Below are 16,068 nucleotides of genomic sequence, written 5' to 3'. Positions count from 1 at the left end.
ACTGGAACCCCAAGACCCGGTGTTATCCCAGCTTGTCCTAGGGGCCTTTGCCGGTCTCTTGGGGCTACGGGCCTACAAGCCTCAGCTCGGGGTGGCTGAAGGCCTCAGGAGCAGCAGGAGGGATGCTGTGTGGTTACGCACCCACCTTTCCCATCCACCCTCTGTGTGCTTCTGCTCTGGTTCTGTGCACTTGCCACACCTGCTCCTCCAGTCATGCCTACCTCTGCCTTCCCCCCACCTCCCCCTCTCAGGGTCCAGCTCAGGGGCCCCAGCTCCACATGGACGTCAAAGCCCTCGTGGGACCCTCCTCCTCTGGAGGACGGCTCCTTCCCCGGACCCCAAGCACGTCCATCCTGGCCAAGCACCGGGCACCTGCAGCAAGGGGCTCACTCAGGGCCTGCCTTCCCCGTGGACGGGCAGCCAGGCAGCGAGCTCCAGGCCCACTCCTGCTCACCGGCTTTCCCAGCGCCCTCTCTCACACCCGGCAGGTGTTCAGACAGCTTGCTTATTAACGTGTGGCCCCTCCAGGGATGAATGAAAGAATGAATGAATGAAGCAGTGGGCGTGTCCCGTGGAGAGCACAGGCCTAGGGGAGAAGGCCTGGATTCCATCTGCACTCGCTTCTAGCTGTGTGGCATGGAGCAGTTAGTTCATGCACCTCTCTGAACCGGTGTGCTCGTCTACAAAGAGCCATCGCAAGGGCGCTCTTAACAGATGCATGGTGGGAAGCAGAGGGCAGGTAAGTATGGGGGGCTGACCTTGTCTCTCAAAGACACAGCCATGTCCTCATCCCTTTTAATATGACTGTATTTGAAGAAAAAAAAAAAAGACTAGGGGCCCCTGAGCAGAGCCAGTCATGACTGGAGGAGCAGGTGTGGCACGTGCCCAGAACCAGATCAAGGTAAGGGGACATCATGGATTGTCCTAAATGCCAGAGCAGGTGTCCTTAGAAGAGAGAGGCAGAGGGACGCAGGTAAGAAGGTAGCAGCGTAATCATAGGAGCACAGGCTGGAGGGATGTGGCCACAAGCCAAGGAACACTGGTGGCCTGCAGAGAGGAGGAGGCAAGGATAAATGGTCCCCTAGAGGCTGCAGAGGCAGCACGGCCCTGCCGACACCCTGATTTCAACCCAGTGATAATGACTTTGGATCCCTGATCTCCAAAAACCGCGAGGGCATCAATTTCTGTTGTTTTAAGCCACAGGGTCTGCAGCAGGGTGCCGGGAGCTGAGACAGCATGTAAAGCGGGGCTTGTAGGAGGTCCTGCCATCACCAACACTATTTCTGTCACCTTTTTTCTGTTCAGTCTTAGAGGGCAGGGCCTATATGTTATTCCCTGGAGTGGCCTGGCCGCCGGGGGGCCCTCCACCAGCAGCAGGCTGGCGAGGAAGGGGAAACTCCCCTCCGCGCTGGGAGGGCGTCTGGGCGTGCTTGCAGAGGTTTGTAGCGTGCCTTCCTGCTTGCCACCCGGATTACACGGTCAGTGGCTCCCCATAGCTGAACGCGCCCCGCACGCAGCCCTGACACGCCGGCCCCTCCCGCCCCTCCAGCTCCCTTGCTGGCTCGCATTTGCTCATCCTTCCTTTGGGCTGATGCTACCACCCACCAGGCTCACAGGGCCACGGGCGGAGTCTGAGGGCTCAAGGTAGCGAGGCTGTGACCCGCTGCTGAGCTGCTCAGGGCCAGCACCCACTTTCTCGGAAGCACTAGGCAGCTGGCCCCACAGAGCTGCTAGAAGGCAAAGCCAGCCTTCCTGCTCTGAGTCTCTTCACCCCGGGGCTCCTTAGCACCAGGCCCGGGTGAGCAGGGCAGGCATGTGCCTGCCTTTACCTTTCATCCCTTTAGAGCAAGGTCAGGGCTCGCTGCCCTCCGCCTACCAGCAGATAGACCTCCAATGAGCTCCTCTGGGCGGAGTTCTATCTCTTCCGCAAGGCTTTTTGTTGTTTTTTGGTTTTCCGTTTCCTCGGTTCATTTGGGGTATATGAGTGTACATACCGTGCCTTCCAAAAATGCACTTAAAAAGTTCCAGATATCAAGTCCCTTTCAAAATATACCAAGGGGGGTTGCAATGGTAAAGGGAGGTGAACTGAAAGGCTTTTGGAAAGCACTGGGGACCTGCCCCTCTCCCGATCAGAGCCCAGCTCACTTCCTGCGATAGCCGACTCATTCCTATGTGCCTGGGCTGTACTTTGCCCACTGGGGGAGGCTCCGTGAACCAGCAAAAAAGATCACTGGACATGGGGCCGGGGACCACGGCATCCAGCCATGTGGCGATTTGCTCACGGGTTCATGCACGATTCCCTCTGTCGGGGGGCCGACGTTGACGGAGTGTGGGCCTCTCAGGGCTCTGGGTGGGGAGCGGGGGGCTCCGAGGAAGACTCGGCCAGCATCCCACACTGAGGAAGTAAACAGCGTGCCTGATAAGTGCTGCACCGGGTGTGTCTGGTCAACTCCAACATTCCCAACCTTTACCTTGAACCCATACACGCATAGATCTCAGCAGAGAGCATGAGTCCCCGTGAGGCTATGGTGATCACAAGCTGTTAGGGTGATGGACCTGGGGATCCGGCCATGAGTTTGGGAAATTACAGCTACCTAAGCCTACAGTCCACTTCAGTGCCTTGGCAGCATCAGCAGGCTGGAACCCTGGGGTCGCAGAGGAGAGTGGACACTAACCGTAGCCAGGGTTATACAAGGTACTGGAACAGAGAGAGGGTGGGAGGGAAAGAATTTACGCATTCGGCTGGAGCAATCTAAGAAGGCTTCCTGCAGGAGGTGGCATTTGAAACAGAAAGGAGGCAGTGAGGGCTGCAGGCCTGGCGATCTGAGGCAGGAGAATAACTGAACAAAGAGGAGGTCATATCGGGAAATAGCTACCAGAGTCCAGGAGCTGAAAGTCATACCACATGGCTAGGTGGGAGGAGAATGTGTGGGGAATCAGGAAGGACACATCGATACCCTGACCTGGGTTATGAAAGGAACTTCCCTTCCTCCAGACACCTCGTCATGGGGTTGAAAAGAACAAGCACAAACTCAGAGAGGGTACTTGCATCACAGATAACTAATTATGGAATGAGCGGCCTTAATATATAAAATGCGTACTCACATCAATATGAAAAAAGGCACCTCCCCACAGAAATGAGCCCAACAGCTCAACAGGCACTTCACAAGCAGGGAACATTATCGGCCTATAAACAGACGAGAGGGAAACAGAAAATCCAAATTGCAGGAGACACCAGAATTGTGGCAAAAATGCAAACGTTGCGGACAGTACCCTGCTAACGAGGACATGGAGAGAGCTGAGCCCTCAGACCCTGCTGGAGGCAAAGCCTTCCGGAAGAAGTCTGGCGACATGAAGCGTTAAAACACGAACACCTCATGACTCAGCACTTTCATTCCCAGACACCCATCTATTCTAAAGGCCAGCCAGCCACAGGATGGTGCCGGAGCCATTGCTGCAGTCACGTTCAAAGCTGGGAAAACAAAGACCGATGGCGGATGCCTGTCAATACCGAGTGCTTCAGAGCAGTGAGAACTCATGACCCAAGAGCCCCATGCATTAACGGGTGAATTTCTGGAACATAATTCGACCCATGAAAGTAGGTTCCCAATGAACACACTTGCAATGATTCTGTTTATACCAAGCACACAGAGCAAAGCTAAACAATGTGTTGTTAGGGGAATCAGACATCAGACATAAGGTGAAACTGTCATGGACACGAGGGGAGGAGAAGGTCCAAATCCCAGACTGTGGCAGAAGCGAGGGCACCTGGGGTGGGACAGTGGAGGGGCATGGGGGACCCTAAAGGTGCCAGTATGTCCTCAGTCCTTCCGCCTGGCAGGGAACCACGGGGTAGATTATTACTCTTTGTATCTTTTTTCTTTTTTTCAGAGAGAGAGCTGGGGGGTGGAAAGGACAGAGGGAGAGGGAGAAAGAAAGAGAAAGAGAGAATCTTAAGCAGGCTCCATGCTCAGTGTGGAGCTCAACCCAGGGCTTGATCCCACAACCTTGGGATTAGGACCTGAGCTGAAATCAAGAGTCGGACACTTAACCGACTGAACCACCCAGGCGCCCCTCCTCTTTATGTCTTATCCATGCGTTTGCTCTTCCTTTTGCATGCCTGCAATATTTAATAAGCATAAATCTTAAAGAGGATGGCTGGCTTCCGGTTAGAAGTTGGCTGAGTGGACAGGGCTCTGTGGTGGGAAGCTGAGAGATCGCAGGGCTGGTCGTGAACTTGTGTGGGCGGCTGGGAAGCCTCTGGGGGCTCCGGGGGCGTCTCCCTGTCACCCAGTGGGCTCATCTTGGCTTCTCCATCTGTCTGCTGCCCAGGCTCCCTCCTGGCCGGCCCCAGCCCGTCCGACAAACCCACTCTGCGGCTGACACGTCTTTACACACATGTGATCCATTCGACCCCCCGCTCACCCCGTTCCCAGACCCGCACACTCCACCAGACCTCGCCGAGCCGCCAGCTTTCAGCTGTCACTCCCTCGGCAGAGCAGTAATAAAGAAATCACTGTTTTCAGCTGACAAAGAGCAGATTTCTTACTAAGTAAACACTGATGTTTTGGTAGGGAAATTAGGTTATAAAACTGCACCGACAAAGGAGGCCATACACATGGACTTGGTTAAGATCTAGCCACACAGGCAACAGGGGTTAATTCAATTGCCCACCCTTTATCTCCTTCCCTCCCCCCCCCCCCCCCCTGAACAGAAGGATAAGAAGGTTATCGGCTTTTTCAAACATAAAAACCAAAAAGCATAAAAGACAAGAGGGAATTATCAAGGGGACTTTTCTCCTAGCAAAGTGATGACTTGGACAGAGCTGGGGAGGCAGTGGGGGGAGAGAACTTGGATTTGAGCCATGTGTTGGGGGTGGGGGTGGGGGCAGGAACACAGCTGGCCGGGGGAAGAGGCCGTTGGGGAGCCGGCCTGCGTCAGGCCCTCTACAGGTGACCTGTGCTGGGGTTAACCTCTGGGTATGTGAGGCCTTTGTCTGTAAGAACAGCCAACCTTGGCTGAGCACAGCTGAGCTGAATCTTCCAGAAAGTCATGGCTTTATGGAGATTGGCCTATTGGGGGCGGGGAAGGGGGCGCTGGAAGGGGAGCTGTGGGAGGAGGGGCAGGAGAGGTTTCACTGCATTTAGGCCATGAAAAAAGTCCCGGGGGGCAGGCGGCCTACACACAGGGAACATCCTTCGTTCGCAGTGAGAGTTCCTCAGCTCTGGCCTGGCCTGGCCAAGTGGCGTGTGGAATTTCCTCTCCTGGATGCCTGTCAAAACTAGGCAGATAATTCCAAATAGTTTAGATAAAAAGTCTTCTTAGAGGTGGGTGTGCTGCTGATTTGTACCAAATCTTGAGTCCATTCGTGTGTGCGCTGACAAGGGCCCCTCTTTCATGCCGGCATCTGTGTCTGCCGGGGAGTGGAGGCCCCTGAGCGGTACAGGGGAACCCCAAGGAGACGCGGAGCCCCACGGCAGGCTGGGGCGAGGGCTGAGGCGGGAAGAGACAGGCCGCCCGTGCCTTCCTCCTGGTAAATGCTTTCCATTCCTGGTTTCCTGGTGTCCTGAGCTCTCCCCACCCGCCTCCCAGTCCACCTGTAACTGCCCTTTCTCCCCCTTCCCCTCCAAGACCATGCGATGCAGATGGGCAGCACGACCGGGCCTCCCGGGGTCTGTATCCCCAATACTGGCACGAGGCTGGCACATCTCGTGACCGTGTGCCCTGGGGGAGGGTCCCACCTCAAAGGCCAATCTATCCCCCAACTGGAATTTTACTCCTAGTGGGGCACCGGAGTGGCTCCATCGGTTAAGTGTCCGACTTCGGCTCGGGTTGTGATCTCACAATTTGTGGGTTCGAGCCCTGTGTCTGGCTCTGCGCTGACAGCTCAGAGCCCAGAGCTTGGAGCCTGCTTTGGATTCTGTGTCCCCCTGGCCCCTGAGAGCTCTCTCTCTCAAAAATAAATAAACATTGAAAAAATGTTTTATTTTTCTTTTGTTTTTTTTTTTAATGTTTTATTTTTCTTAATTAATTCCTTTCAGTTGATTATTGTTCTGTTCCCATCTTTGCCAGCAGGGATAATGCACTGCAGCCCTAACACCTGAAACAAAATATTACTTCCTCTGCAAGGACAATCATGGCACAGAGGCTCAGGATGGAGGGTCAGATCTCACGTACTAGCTGAGTGATCTTACGTTCTGTGAATCTCTGTTTTTCTGCTCTATAAAATGGGGAAAATATCACTCACCTTACAAGGTGCTGGGGCACTGGATACAATAACATCTGCCCAGCACCCAGCAGAGGACCTAGGATGAAATGTGCCTTTACTTCCAGTGTCGACACAAGGTGAAAAGAGGGATTCATTGTTCAATGCTCACGATGTACCAGGGGCTGTTCTACGTGCTTGACACACTCCCACTCACCTAATCCTCAAGCCCACCCCAAGGGGTACTGTTGTATCCCCATTTATTTATTTATGTATTGAGACAGAGTGAGAGTGGGGGGGGGGAGCAGAGAGAGAGAGGGAGATAGAATCCGAAGCATGCTCTAAGCTATTAGCACAGAGCCCGACGTGGGGTTCAAACTCATGAGCCGTGAGATCGTGACCCGAGCTGAAGTCAGAGGCTTAACCGACTGAGCTGCCCAGGGGTCCCTGTATCCCCAGTTTAGAACCAGGGAAACCAAGTCTCACAGAGGTTAAACAGCCAACCAACCCCAAGACGTAAAGGGCGTAAGTGGCATAAGGAGTATTTGGAGCCTGGCCCCGCCCCATCCTGCCCCAGGCCTGGGGGTGTAGGATGTGCAATGCCTAAGATGATGTGGGAGAAGAAGTGGGACAGGAGAGCCAGAAAGACCCCCCTTCCACCCTGCAAGGCTTTCCCACCAGGAGGCCCCTCCCTATGCCTGCTTTGCGTGCCCTCCCCCACTGCAGACCCATCTCCCTTCTCTGCATCAAGATGTTCTCTCCTCCTGCCCTGGTGCGACCACACCGGCTCTCTCCAAAGCCCAGGGCCAGGCAGCAACTCTTCTGCGAGGGGCCAGCGTTCAGCAAAGATCAAAGAGCAGGCCGGCTTATCAGACACGCTCCTCATTAAAGTTTTACGGGCCAGATTCCATTATAAATGAGCTGGCTGTCCCACACCGCAGAGCACGTTCCGGGAGCCGGGAATCTGAAGCTCTCAGAGCCAGGAGAGTCTTTAGCAGAAGGGTCCATGCGGAGAGGGGGCCGCTAGGTTCCAGTCCCAGCTTTGCTACTTGCTAGAAGGATGCCACTGGAGAAGGCGGCCAACCTCACTGTGTCCCAGTTTCTCCACTTAGCAAGCAAGAGTGACCATATTGGCTTCCTCCAGGGTGCAGCTGAGGGTGAGATGGTATAATCCAGGGGGCCGGACCTGGCACCCCGGTCAGCCTGCCCCCAGCATCCTGCTGCCCAGGGGGGTCACTCACATCACCTTGGGCCAAGGCTCCTCACTTCTCTGGAGTCTGTGTCTATGTCATCCCATTGCTCCGAGGAAGTGGTCCGCCACCGCGGGAGTTAAAAGGACAGCTGGGATCCCAGTGAGGAGGACAAGGTCTCTGGTGGGCAACCGCGGGCCTGCCTGGCATCTCAGCCCAGATGCCAGGCAGACCTGCCCTGCCGAACTCTCTTCCTTTCTTCCACGAATCCCCGAACAGAAGTGTGCGCACTTGCTGAGGGAAGGGAACGTTCTCTGCACAGCGCAGAGGCGGTGCTCAGGGGCCATGAACCTGGTGTGTTGTGCCAGAAGCTAACAGGAAAACAGTGCTGTCTTTCTGCCCCTCGGGGACTGGCTGTCGGGGACTCCGGACAAAGCAGGCTGTGTGTTTATTAATCTCACGACGAGCGGGTGCCGTGTTTACAACACACTGACCTTGGAAAAAGGCATCCTCGAATCCCTCCAGAACAGAAAGTTCAGGAGCTCGGCCAGCATCAGCAAAGTGGCTACGTTAAGAAGCACACCAATGTTTAGAGGGGCTAAACATCCCCATTAATATGCAGCCGCCTGGATGAGGTGGCTTCAGACATCCTTAACAGCTCTCTCAGGGGTCTCTGGATAATTTGGATGCCTGACAAAGTGGGCGGATGATGGTGGAAGGCACCGGCCCTCACCCCCGCCAGCTGGTGTTTCCTCTTTTCTTAAAGTACCTGGGCGGCATGCTGACTTCACATGAATTGATAGCTAAGCCCCAGAGCCATCTGTCCCTAGCAAGATCCTCCCCCTCCACACCCCCACTCCCCCCTCCTCTCTCCTTGTCTGTAAGGGTGGCCTTGGGCTGTGACCTCCGGAACCCTGCTCACCAACTACAGCTCAGGATCAAATGGCCCTGAGGGGAATAACTAGTGGTGGTCAGCTCTAGCATCTACGCAGGTGCTGCGGGCCATGGATGTCAGAGGTCAGGGATGGAATCAGGCAAGAGGAGGGAGAAAGGGACTGTCCTCGTGGTTGGGAGGATGTAGTTGCGCTTGTTTGGGAAGCTCACCCCCTTCTGAGAGCGGAGAACGTGCACAGATTTAGGTCAACTTATGGGGGCTGCGTCTGTGAACGGGTGACACAAAGGAGCCAGGGGATTTTTAACACCCCAGACTTCGGAGCCTTTATCACTGAGACACAAAGCCCTTCAGCCTGTTGACGTAGGACTTTGGAAAGCCAACGCATAGCCCTGGGCCACAAAATAAGCCAGGTGGCTTGTGGTGGTCCTGGAGCTCTGGCCTGTGGGAATCTGTAAACAAGCGGATTCCCAGTCCTCACCTTAGCTTGAAAGAATGAGAACTTCTGGGCTCCGGCCTAAGAATGTGCGTCTTTAAGACAAACCCGCAGCCAGATTTGAGAACTGCAGCACAAGATGGTCTCTGTGTACCCTTCTGGGCTGGAAGCAGCTGGCATTGGTCCTCTTTGAAGCCCCAGGGCTAGGCTGGGAGGAGAAGGACCCCACAGGCCACATGGGGAGTCGAAGGGTGACCCCAGACTCCTGAACCAGAAACACAGCTTCTACCTCCCGCGACAGGGCACGGGTTGGTCCTGGCCTGGGGCAGCCTCCACTCCTGCTTGCAGGGCTGCAGATGCGGGGCAAATGGGGAGCTCCGGCTGGGGACCCTGCCATGCAGTGCTTCGGCCTCTGTCCCCACTACGCCTGGCAAGCCTGTTTCCAAGGGCCAGGGGCCAGGGGAGGGGGAATCCAAAGAGGCCCCTTTTCCCACCAGCAGTCACAAGGCTATGGAAAGTCATAGGGAATGTTGTGCCCATTGATTGGCAGGCCTTTTCTTCTCGCCTTCGAGAATGGACTCTTGGACACTCAGTGTGGCTCAGTGAGTTAAATGTCCGACTTTGGCTCAGGTCATGATCTTGCGGTCTGTGGGTTCGAGCCCCACGTCAGGCTCTGTGCTGACAGCTTGGAGCCTGGAGACTGCTTCAGATTCTGTGTCTCCCTCTGCCCCTCCCCTGCTTGCACTGTCTCTCCCTCTCTCTCAAAAGTAAATAAACCTTAAAAAAAAAAAAAAGAAAGAAAGGAAAGAAAGAAAGAAAAGAAATGCTGACCAGAAGAAGTCCACGGACAGTGCCAGGTACTCTTCTAGAACCCCCTGAGCATCGTGAGCTGTGCAAGTCTCACTGTGGGTTTGGACCTCCAGGGAACTGGGACTAGCTGTGTCAGGGTGGGGTGCAGGTGTCTGGAAGGAAGCCATCCAGCTGGGCTGTGCTGGCCGGGTTTCCACAGGCTGAACCCTGTACCCCACTCTTCCCCCTGTAGCTGCCTGGGGGAGTGGAGGACCTGGACCCTGCTCATCCGCCTGGGACACGATGCCAGCTCAGGAGCCTGGGCAGGTCCCTTTGCCAGGTTCCCTCACTTCTCCTCTCTACCCCCTAGCTAGCTGCTCCTACGGCCCCATTAATTCTTAAAACAACTCCGTAGATGGGGTCGGTGCTATTATTACGTCCTATTACAGAAGGAGAAACTTAGGCTAACTCATTCAGGTTGGTAAGCTCTCCCAAGGCTAGTGAGTTCAGCCCTGGGGTTCAAGGCCAGGTAGGCGGGCAGGAGCTGTCCAGCGGCCCAGTGGGAAGAGGAGGGGCGCACGTGCCCTGGAGCCCTGTGTCTGGAGCCAGGCAGGCAAGGCACCCAATCGCCTGGCTCTGCGGACCGGGAGAGCCAATGGTTAGGGGCCCTGGAGCGGAGCGGCAGGCGGAGGTCCCCCCCTCCCGCTGACGGGAGATGACACCGCATCTCATTTGCTGCGCAACGTGTGTGTAATTAGACACATTTGGCGCCACGGAGGAGGCGTGGGCTACAGCAGGGGCTTGATGGATCGGGCGCTCCGCCGGGCTCCGACCGCATCAATCACAGAAGCCGGAGCCACCGGGCCAGTTTTTTTTTTTCTCCTGTAGGCTTCGTCCTGTTTCCCACCTGAGGCACCGGTGGGGGAGAGGGAAGGGGTGGGCTTTCTGGGGGGACCTCAGGCCAGCCTCCCAGCCCCTGGGCAGGGTGGGGACAGGGTGGATGCCTTGGAAGCCAATCCCGGAAGGGCGTGGGGCTCCGGGACCACCTTGCTTTTGCTTATCACTTAGGTGTTAACCAGGAGAGCCTCCCCCCCAACCCCCAGCTGGGGAGGGGGGCACCGCATGGCCACCTTACAGCGCGGATCTCACGAATCGATGCCCCTCTCTGAAGCTCAGCACCGGCGTCTGGTACGGCAGTGGGGAAGGTGACACTCACACAGCACACCAGCCTCCCTGCCCCCCACCCCCACCCCGGAAGCCCCGCACACGTTGCCGACACCCCTTATCACCGGGTGTTGCCATGATGGGCACTAGGGCTTGGGGATTCCGAATAAGCCCCAGAGACCTTCACCCCTCAGTCCCTGGAACGTGTGACTGTAACCTTCTAGGGGGGAAATGGACTTTGCAGATGGGATGGAATTGAGGGTCCTGAGACAGGGAGATTATTTTGGATTATCCAAGTGGGCCCTAAAAGCCACCACAGGTGTCTTTATAAGAGAGGCAGAGACGAGGGATGTGCGGACAGACAGGGGAGAAAAGGCCATGTGGCAGGGGTCAAGGGCTGAGGTTCACGGGTAGCCTCCAGAAACTACCAAGGTCAAGAGGAGAGACTCTCTGCTGGAGTGTCCAGAAGGAACCATCCCTGCCGATACCCTGATCTACGGCAGACTCCTGGCCTCCAGGACTATGTGAGAGTAAGTCTGAACTGTGTTACGCCACTGCGTCATCTGTTACAGCAGCGACAGGAGACTATTGCACCACCCGTCAGGTATCAAGTCTAGGCAAAGAGGCACCTGGGCCTGTGAGTGACAAGGCCATTTGCACAGGCCCACTGGCCTGGCCAGACCGCCCCAGCTGCCTGCCATTAAGGCCTTCTGCTTCTCCTGGTGCAGGACAAAGCCTGGAGAAGGCTCGGGGGTGTCTCCTAGTTCTCCATCAGCCCCAGGGGACCGGCACTGAGGGCTCCCTCATCCGGTGACGGGCCTTGCCTACAGCAGCATGGCTGGGAGGCCTGTTAAACGCCAAACATGAGCCCCGCCTGTCTCTGATTCAGTGGTCTGGCCTAGGGCCCGAGAACCTTCATTCCTAACCCAGGACGCTGATGCTGGTGGTCCAGAGGTTTGGGGGACTGCTGACCTAGGGGCTGGTGCCCTAGCAAAGGGTGCTATGTGCTTTTAGGAAGGAATCATTTGGGCCTGTCAGGGGGACCAGTGCTTATTTATGTGTCCCCAGGAGAGAGGCCAGCGTGCAGCTGAGGGCCTGGGCTCAGGAGGTTGTGATTAGATGTCTAACCCTCCCACTCCCTAAGCAGGCAACCCCGGTGGTTAGTTATTTCACCTCTCTGTGCTGCCTCAGTTTCTTCTGTAAAATGGGATGATGTGAAATGCCTGTTTTGCAGGGGTGTTGACAGGATGAAGGGAGATGAGGACGTGACCTGTGTATAACCCAGCCAGTCGAGGAGGTCGAAATTATTATGAGAAGTAGCAGTCGTCAAAGGTGGGGCCTTATAGTAGCTCTGCTGCAGTCACTAGGTATGTGGGGACACGTGAGCCAGACAGTCACCTCACTGGGCTTTGTGACTGTGCTGCCTGCGTCTCTGACTGGCGCTGGGCCCCTTGCAGGGGACACTTACCTGCGGGCCTGTGTCTCCAGGATCTGTGTCACTGAATGACCCCACATTTCTCAAGAGCAGAAAGTCAGCACCTCCAGCCTCCTCCCAAATAGGGACTCAGCTTCCTGGATTCTCCTTTGATTCTCAGATGCTACCAACTGGGCAATTTTCGGGTAATTCACTAGCTCCAAATGTATGCACCCCCCATAAGCTGGCTGTGGCCTCAGCCCCTGCAGCTGGAGGGGCCGGGAGGTGGGCAGAGGGCTGCGAGGGCCCGTCACCTACCAGGTGGACCGGTTCTCAAGAAAGAACTGTTGACACGCACTGACATGAAGTAAGAAGTTTCCGATATTTGAAAGACCCGGGAGACAATTGAGGGGACTCCCAGAGCCCAGATCTGGGGCCACTGCAGCCACACAAATATAGCAACAACATAGTATAACTCAGAGTAACCCAACTATCCAGGCATTTGCTTGGAAGAAATAAATCATCAAAGAAAGGAAGAAGTGGGGGAGAAGGGACTATTCCTTACAGGAGAATTCCAGGCAACAAGTGTGGAAGGAAGGATGGAAACGGAAAATCACCATTTGGCAAACACTAGTAATTACTGTTTCCGTCAAGAATTGCCGATGGATGTTAAAGTTAGTGGCTGAAGATCTGGTGAGACATAGGATATTTACATATTATCGAAGTATCACCGCCCCAGATACTTACTACTTACAAAGGGACCGACTTTACAGCAGACCTCACCTTAACTAAGTGATCTCCAGTGATGAGAAAAACAAACACCTCCAGTGACGAGAAGTATTGCCTTCACGTGCCTCCTGACACAATAGAGGAAGGGAACAGAGCCGCTTTTATATTATGCCCTAAAATGCTTATTCTGAAATGTTTCTAGAGTGTATTTACTTATTTTTGAGAGAGACAGAGACAGCATGAGCTCGGGAGGGGCAGAGAGAGAGAGAGGGAGAGAGAGAGAATCGCAAGCAGGCTCTACGATGTCAGCACAGAGCCTGACACCCGGCTCGAACTCACGGAACCATGAGATTGTGACCTGAGGCGAAACCAAGAGTCGGACACTTCACCGATTAAGCCACCCAGGCGCCCCTGGTTCTGAATTTAATCATGAGGTGACTTCAGGCAAGTGTCCCAAATCGAGGACATCTGCACATTTTGTACTGGCCCATCCTCTTCAAGAGGGTCAAGGTCATGACAGACAAGAGAAACTGAGCCACTATCCTGGATTAAAGGAGGCTTGACTCCTAAATGCAAAGACTAGATCCTGAACAGGAAAAAACAAAATAAAACAAAACAAAACAAAACCGAAAGAAATTAGTGGGGCAACTGAGGAAACGTGGATAAGTTTGACGAATTACTTAAGGACAGCATGTTAGCCTCTGGTCACGTACGATGTGAACGGGTGGAGGAACCCCGCAGAGGGGATAATGGGAATCTTTGTACTATTTTTGCAACTGTTTTCACCTGCCTGAAATTACTGCAAAGTAAAAGGAGGGCCCCCGCTCAGGCTGGGGATCCTGGTGCCCCAGGAGGAGGGGCACACTCCAGGCAGGTGGGCAGCCGGAACGGAGGCCTGGGGACCCGTGGACACATGGCCGTGTGTCCCAGAGCCATAAACAGCGACTTGGCATGGGTGGGTGAGGTGGCTGGGTCTGGAGGGGCCCTGGGGGCACTTGACCCTTTGCAGCAGGCTCCCTCCAAGTCAGGTGTGAGGAGCAGCAGAGAATTGGGGGGGGGGGCACAGGGAGGGCGAGGTTCCAGCCTCTCCTCTGAAGGCAGAATGGATGGGGCAGCGTCTTTGGTCACAAAGATCAAGAAGAGTGACTTTAGCTCTAGGCTTCGAGGCTCAGGTGGGAATAAAGAGGGACAGGATTAGGTTTAGTGGGATGGCACTGGGTCCTGCCCCTTCTACCGGGGCTCTCCGGGCAGGGAGTAGGAAAAGACCCCAAAGTATAACATGGAGCCTGGGCTTATCGTCAGGGTGACTCGATAATATTCTAAACTGGGACATGTAAAAAGGGGTGCTATGAATTATTATCCTATGACAACATATAACTAAGGTCACAGTACTTACGGAGGACCTCTGGTCTGGAGGGATTCCCACTGCCTGGGCAGACACAGAGCCTCAAGGTGCTATGGGTACACCAGGCCGGCCTGCAGCCATGGACGTGGGGACATGTGAGGCTAGAGGGGCTTCCTCCTCAGGGAACCAGAGGGAGCCGGGTGCCTATACCCCACTTACACATTTGCACAGGATCCCGGGTCAGTGCACTCCCGGGTGGCAGAGGTGACCATCAGCTCAGGACAGTGCAGATCAGGAACTCCAGAAAGACAGACAGAGGCATGACAGGTGGCTGAGGCTGCTGGCCTCCCAGGTGACAGGTGACCCCGTGCCGGGGTGGAGGGTCGAGGGCAGAACTTACCCATGCACGCCGTGGACAGAGTGGGGCTCATAATGGTACCTTCCCTCCTGGTGTCTCATATCAATCGGTAAGGGAGCATGGAACGGTGGCAAAAGGTGCTGTGGCACTGTGGAGCGGGAGAGAGAAACAGGCCTTCAAAAACTTTTCCCCTCCCTCAAAAAGCAATTTTCAAAGGGCTTTAAAGCTCAATGAATTTCAGAGCGAGAGTAGCCAGGACAGGGGGCTCCGTGGTGCCCTGGCTATCACACACCCACGGAGGGGGATGAATAAATAATCAAAGTCAGCCCGAGAATCCTACATCTTTCACATAAAAGATCCCCAACCGCGCTCTTGACAAAGACAAGCAGCTAAGCGCTCTTTGAACTCGGGGAGATTACAGGCTCAGCCGCAAATCAGGGCTGACAGAGCCGACGGGCTGCTGCCCATCTCGGCCTCGGCTGCGTGTGGCTCCAGCAGCCCCCCGGTCACGGCATCCGGCTGCCGCAGTCACCCTGCCTGGAAATATTTACCTAGAACCATCTGTGAGGCCGGGGCCCTCTCCCGGCTGCGGCCAGCCTCCAGGAAGGCGCAATCCCACCGACCGCGTCCGGCTGGCGGCCAACGGTGGACACCTGGGTGGGTGTCTCCGTATTAACGAGTGACCCTGCGCGAGCCGCCGGGTCCCTCCAAGATGCAAACACCAACACGTGCACATCGCTTCCAGGGCTGTGTCTGCACTTGGCCTGCCCTCAGCAAATCATCACGATAATTGTAGGATGCTCTTTGCTTACTTAAAAAAAAATTCCTGGGTACCCTGGAGGCAAACGTAATTACAGGCTTTAGGAAAACAAGCCTCTTTAAAAAGTAGGTAGACTGGGAAAAGGGCTAAGAAGGGGTGATTTCTCAGGCAACTCTTACTCAGGCTGAAGGCCACGGGCCAGTGGGAGTGTGGAGTCTGAATCGCTGAATCTTTGCAAGAAATGGGGACAGGGTAAGGGCACCTGGGTGGCTCAGTCGGTTAAGCATCCGACTTCGGCTCAGGTCATGATCTTGTGGTTCGTGGGTTCGGGCCCCGCATCGGGCTCTGTGCTGACAGTTAGCTCAGAGCCTGGAACCTGCTTCAGATTCTGTGTCTCCCTCTGTCTCTGACCCTCCCCTGCTCACGCTCTCTCTCTCTCAGAAATAAATTAAGACATAAAAAATTTTTTTAAAAAAACACAAACACTCTGGTACTGTGCTATAAGCACTATGAATTCCTTTTTCATTGTGGTGAAACATATGTAACATAATATTTACCCTCGGAATCATTTGTAAGTGTACACAGTTCATGGATTCAGACTGCTGGACGACCACCAGCCATTTCCAGTACTTTCCCATCTTCCCAGCTGAGACTCTGTTCCCATTAAAACTCCCCATTCTTCCTCCCCACGAGCCCCTGGCAATCATCTCCTCCTTTCTGTCTCTATGATCTGACTGCTCGCATACCTCATATGAGTGGAGGCCTATGGTATTTGTCCTCTTCTGT

General features: G+C 54.9%; 1 protein-coding gene across 2 annotated transcripts in view; it reads right to left on the bottom strand.

Moving 5' to 3' along the window:
* Window positions 1–16,068, bottom strand: part of GLI2 (GLI family zinc finger 2) — a 176,904-nt gene that overhangs the window by 42,026 nt on the left and 118,810 nt on the right. For both annotated transcript variants that reach the window (XM_039234912.1, XM_039234913.1), the window contains exon 2: window positions 14,565–14,670. In XM_039234912.1, the coding sequence (XP_039090843.1) occupies window positions 14,565–14,670 (106 nt within the window). The remainder of the gene's footprint in view (window positions 1–14,564; window positions 14,671–16,068) is intronic.

The sequence above is a fragment of the Hyaena hyaena genome, unplaced genomic scaffold (genome assembly GCF_003009895.1).
Source record: "Hyaena hyaena isolate Hyena2069 unplaced genomic scaffold, ASM300989v1 scaffold_91, whole genome shotgun sequence".
Classification (NCBI taxonomy): Eukaryota; Metazoa; Chordata; class Mammalia; order Carnivora; family Hyaenidae; genus Hyaena; species Hyaena hyaena.
This window is presented reverse-complemented; position numbering and strand designations above follow the sequence as displayed.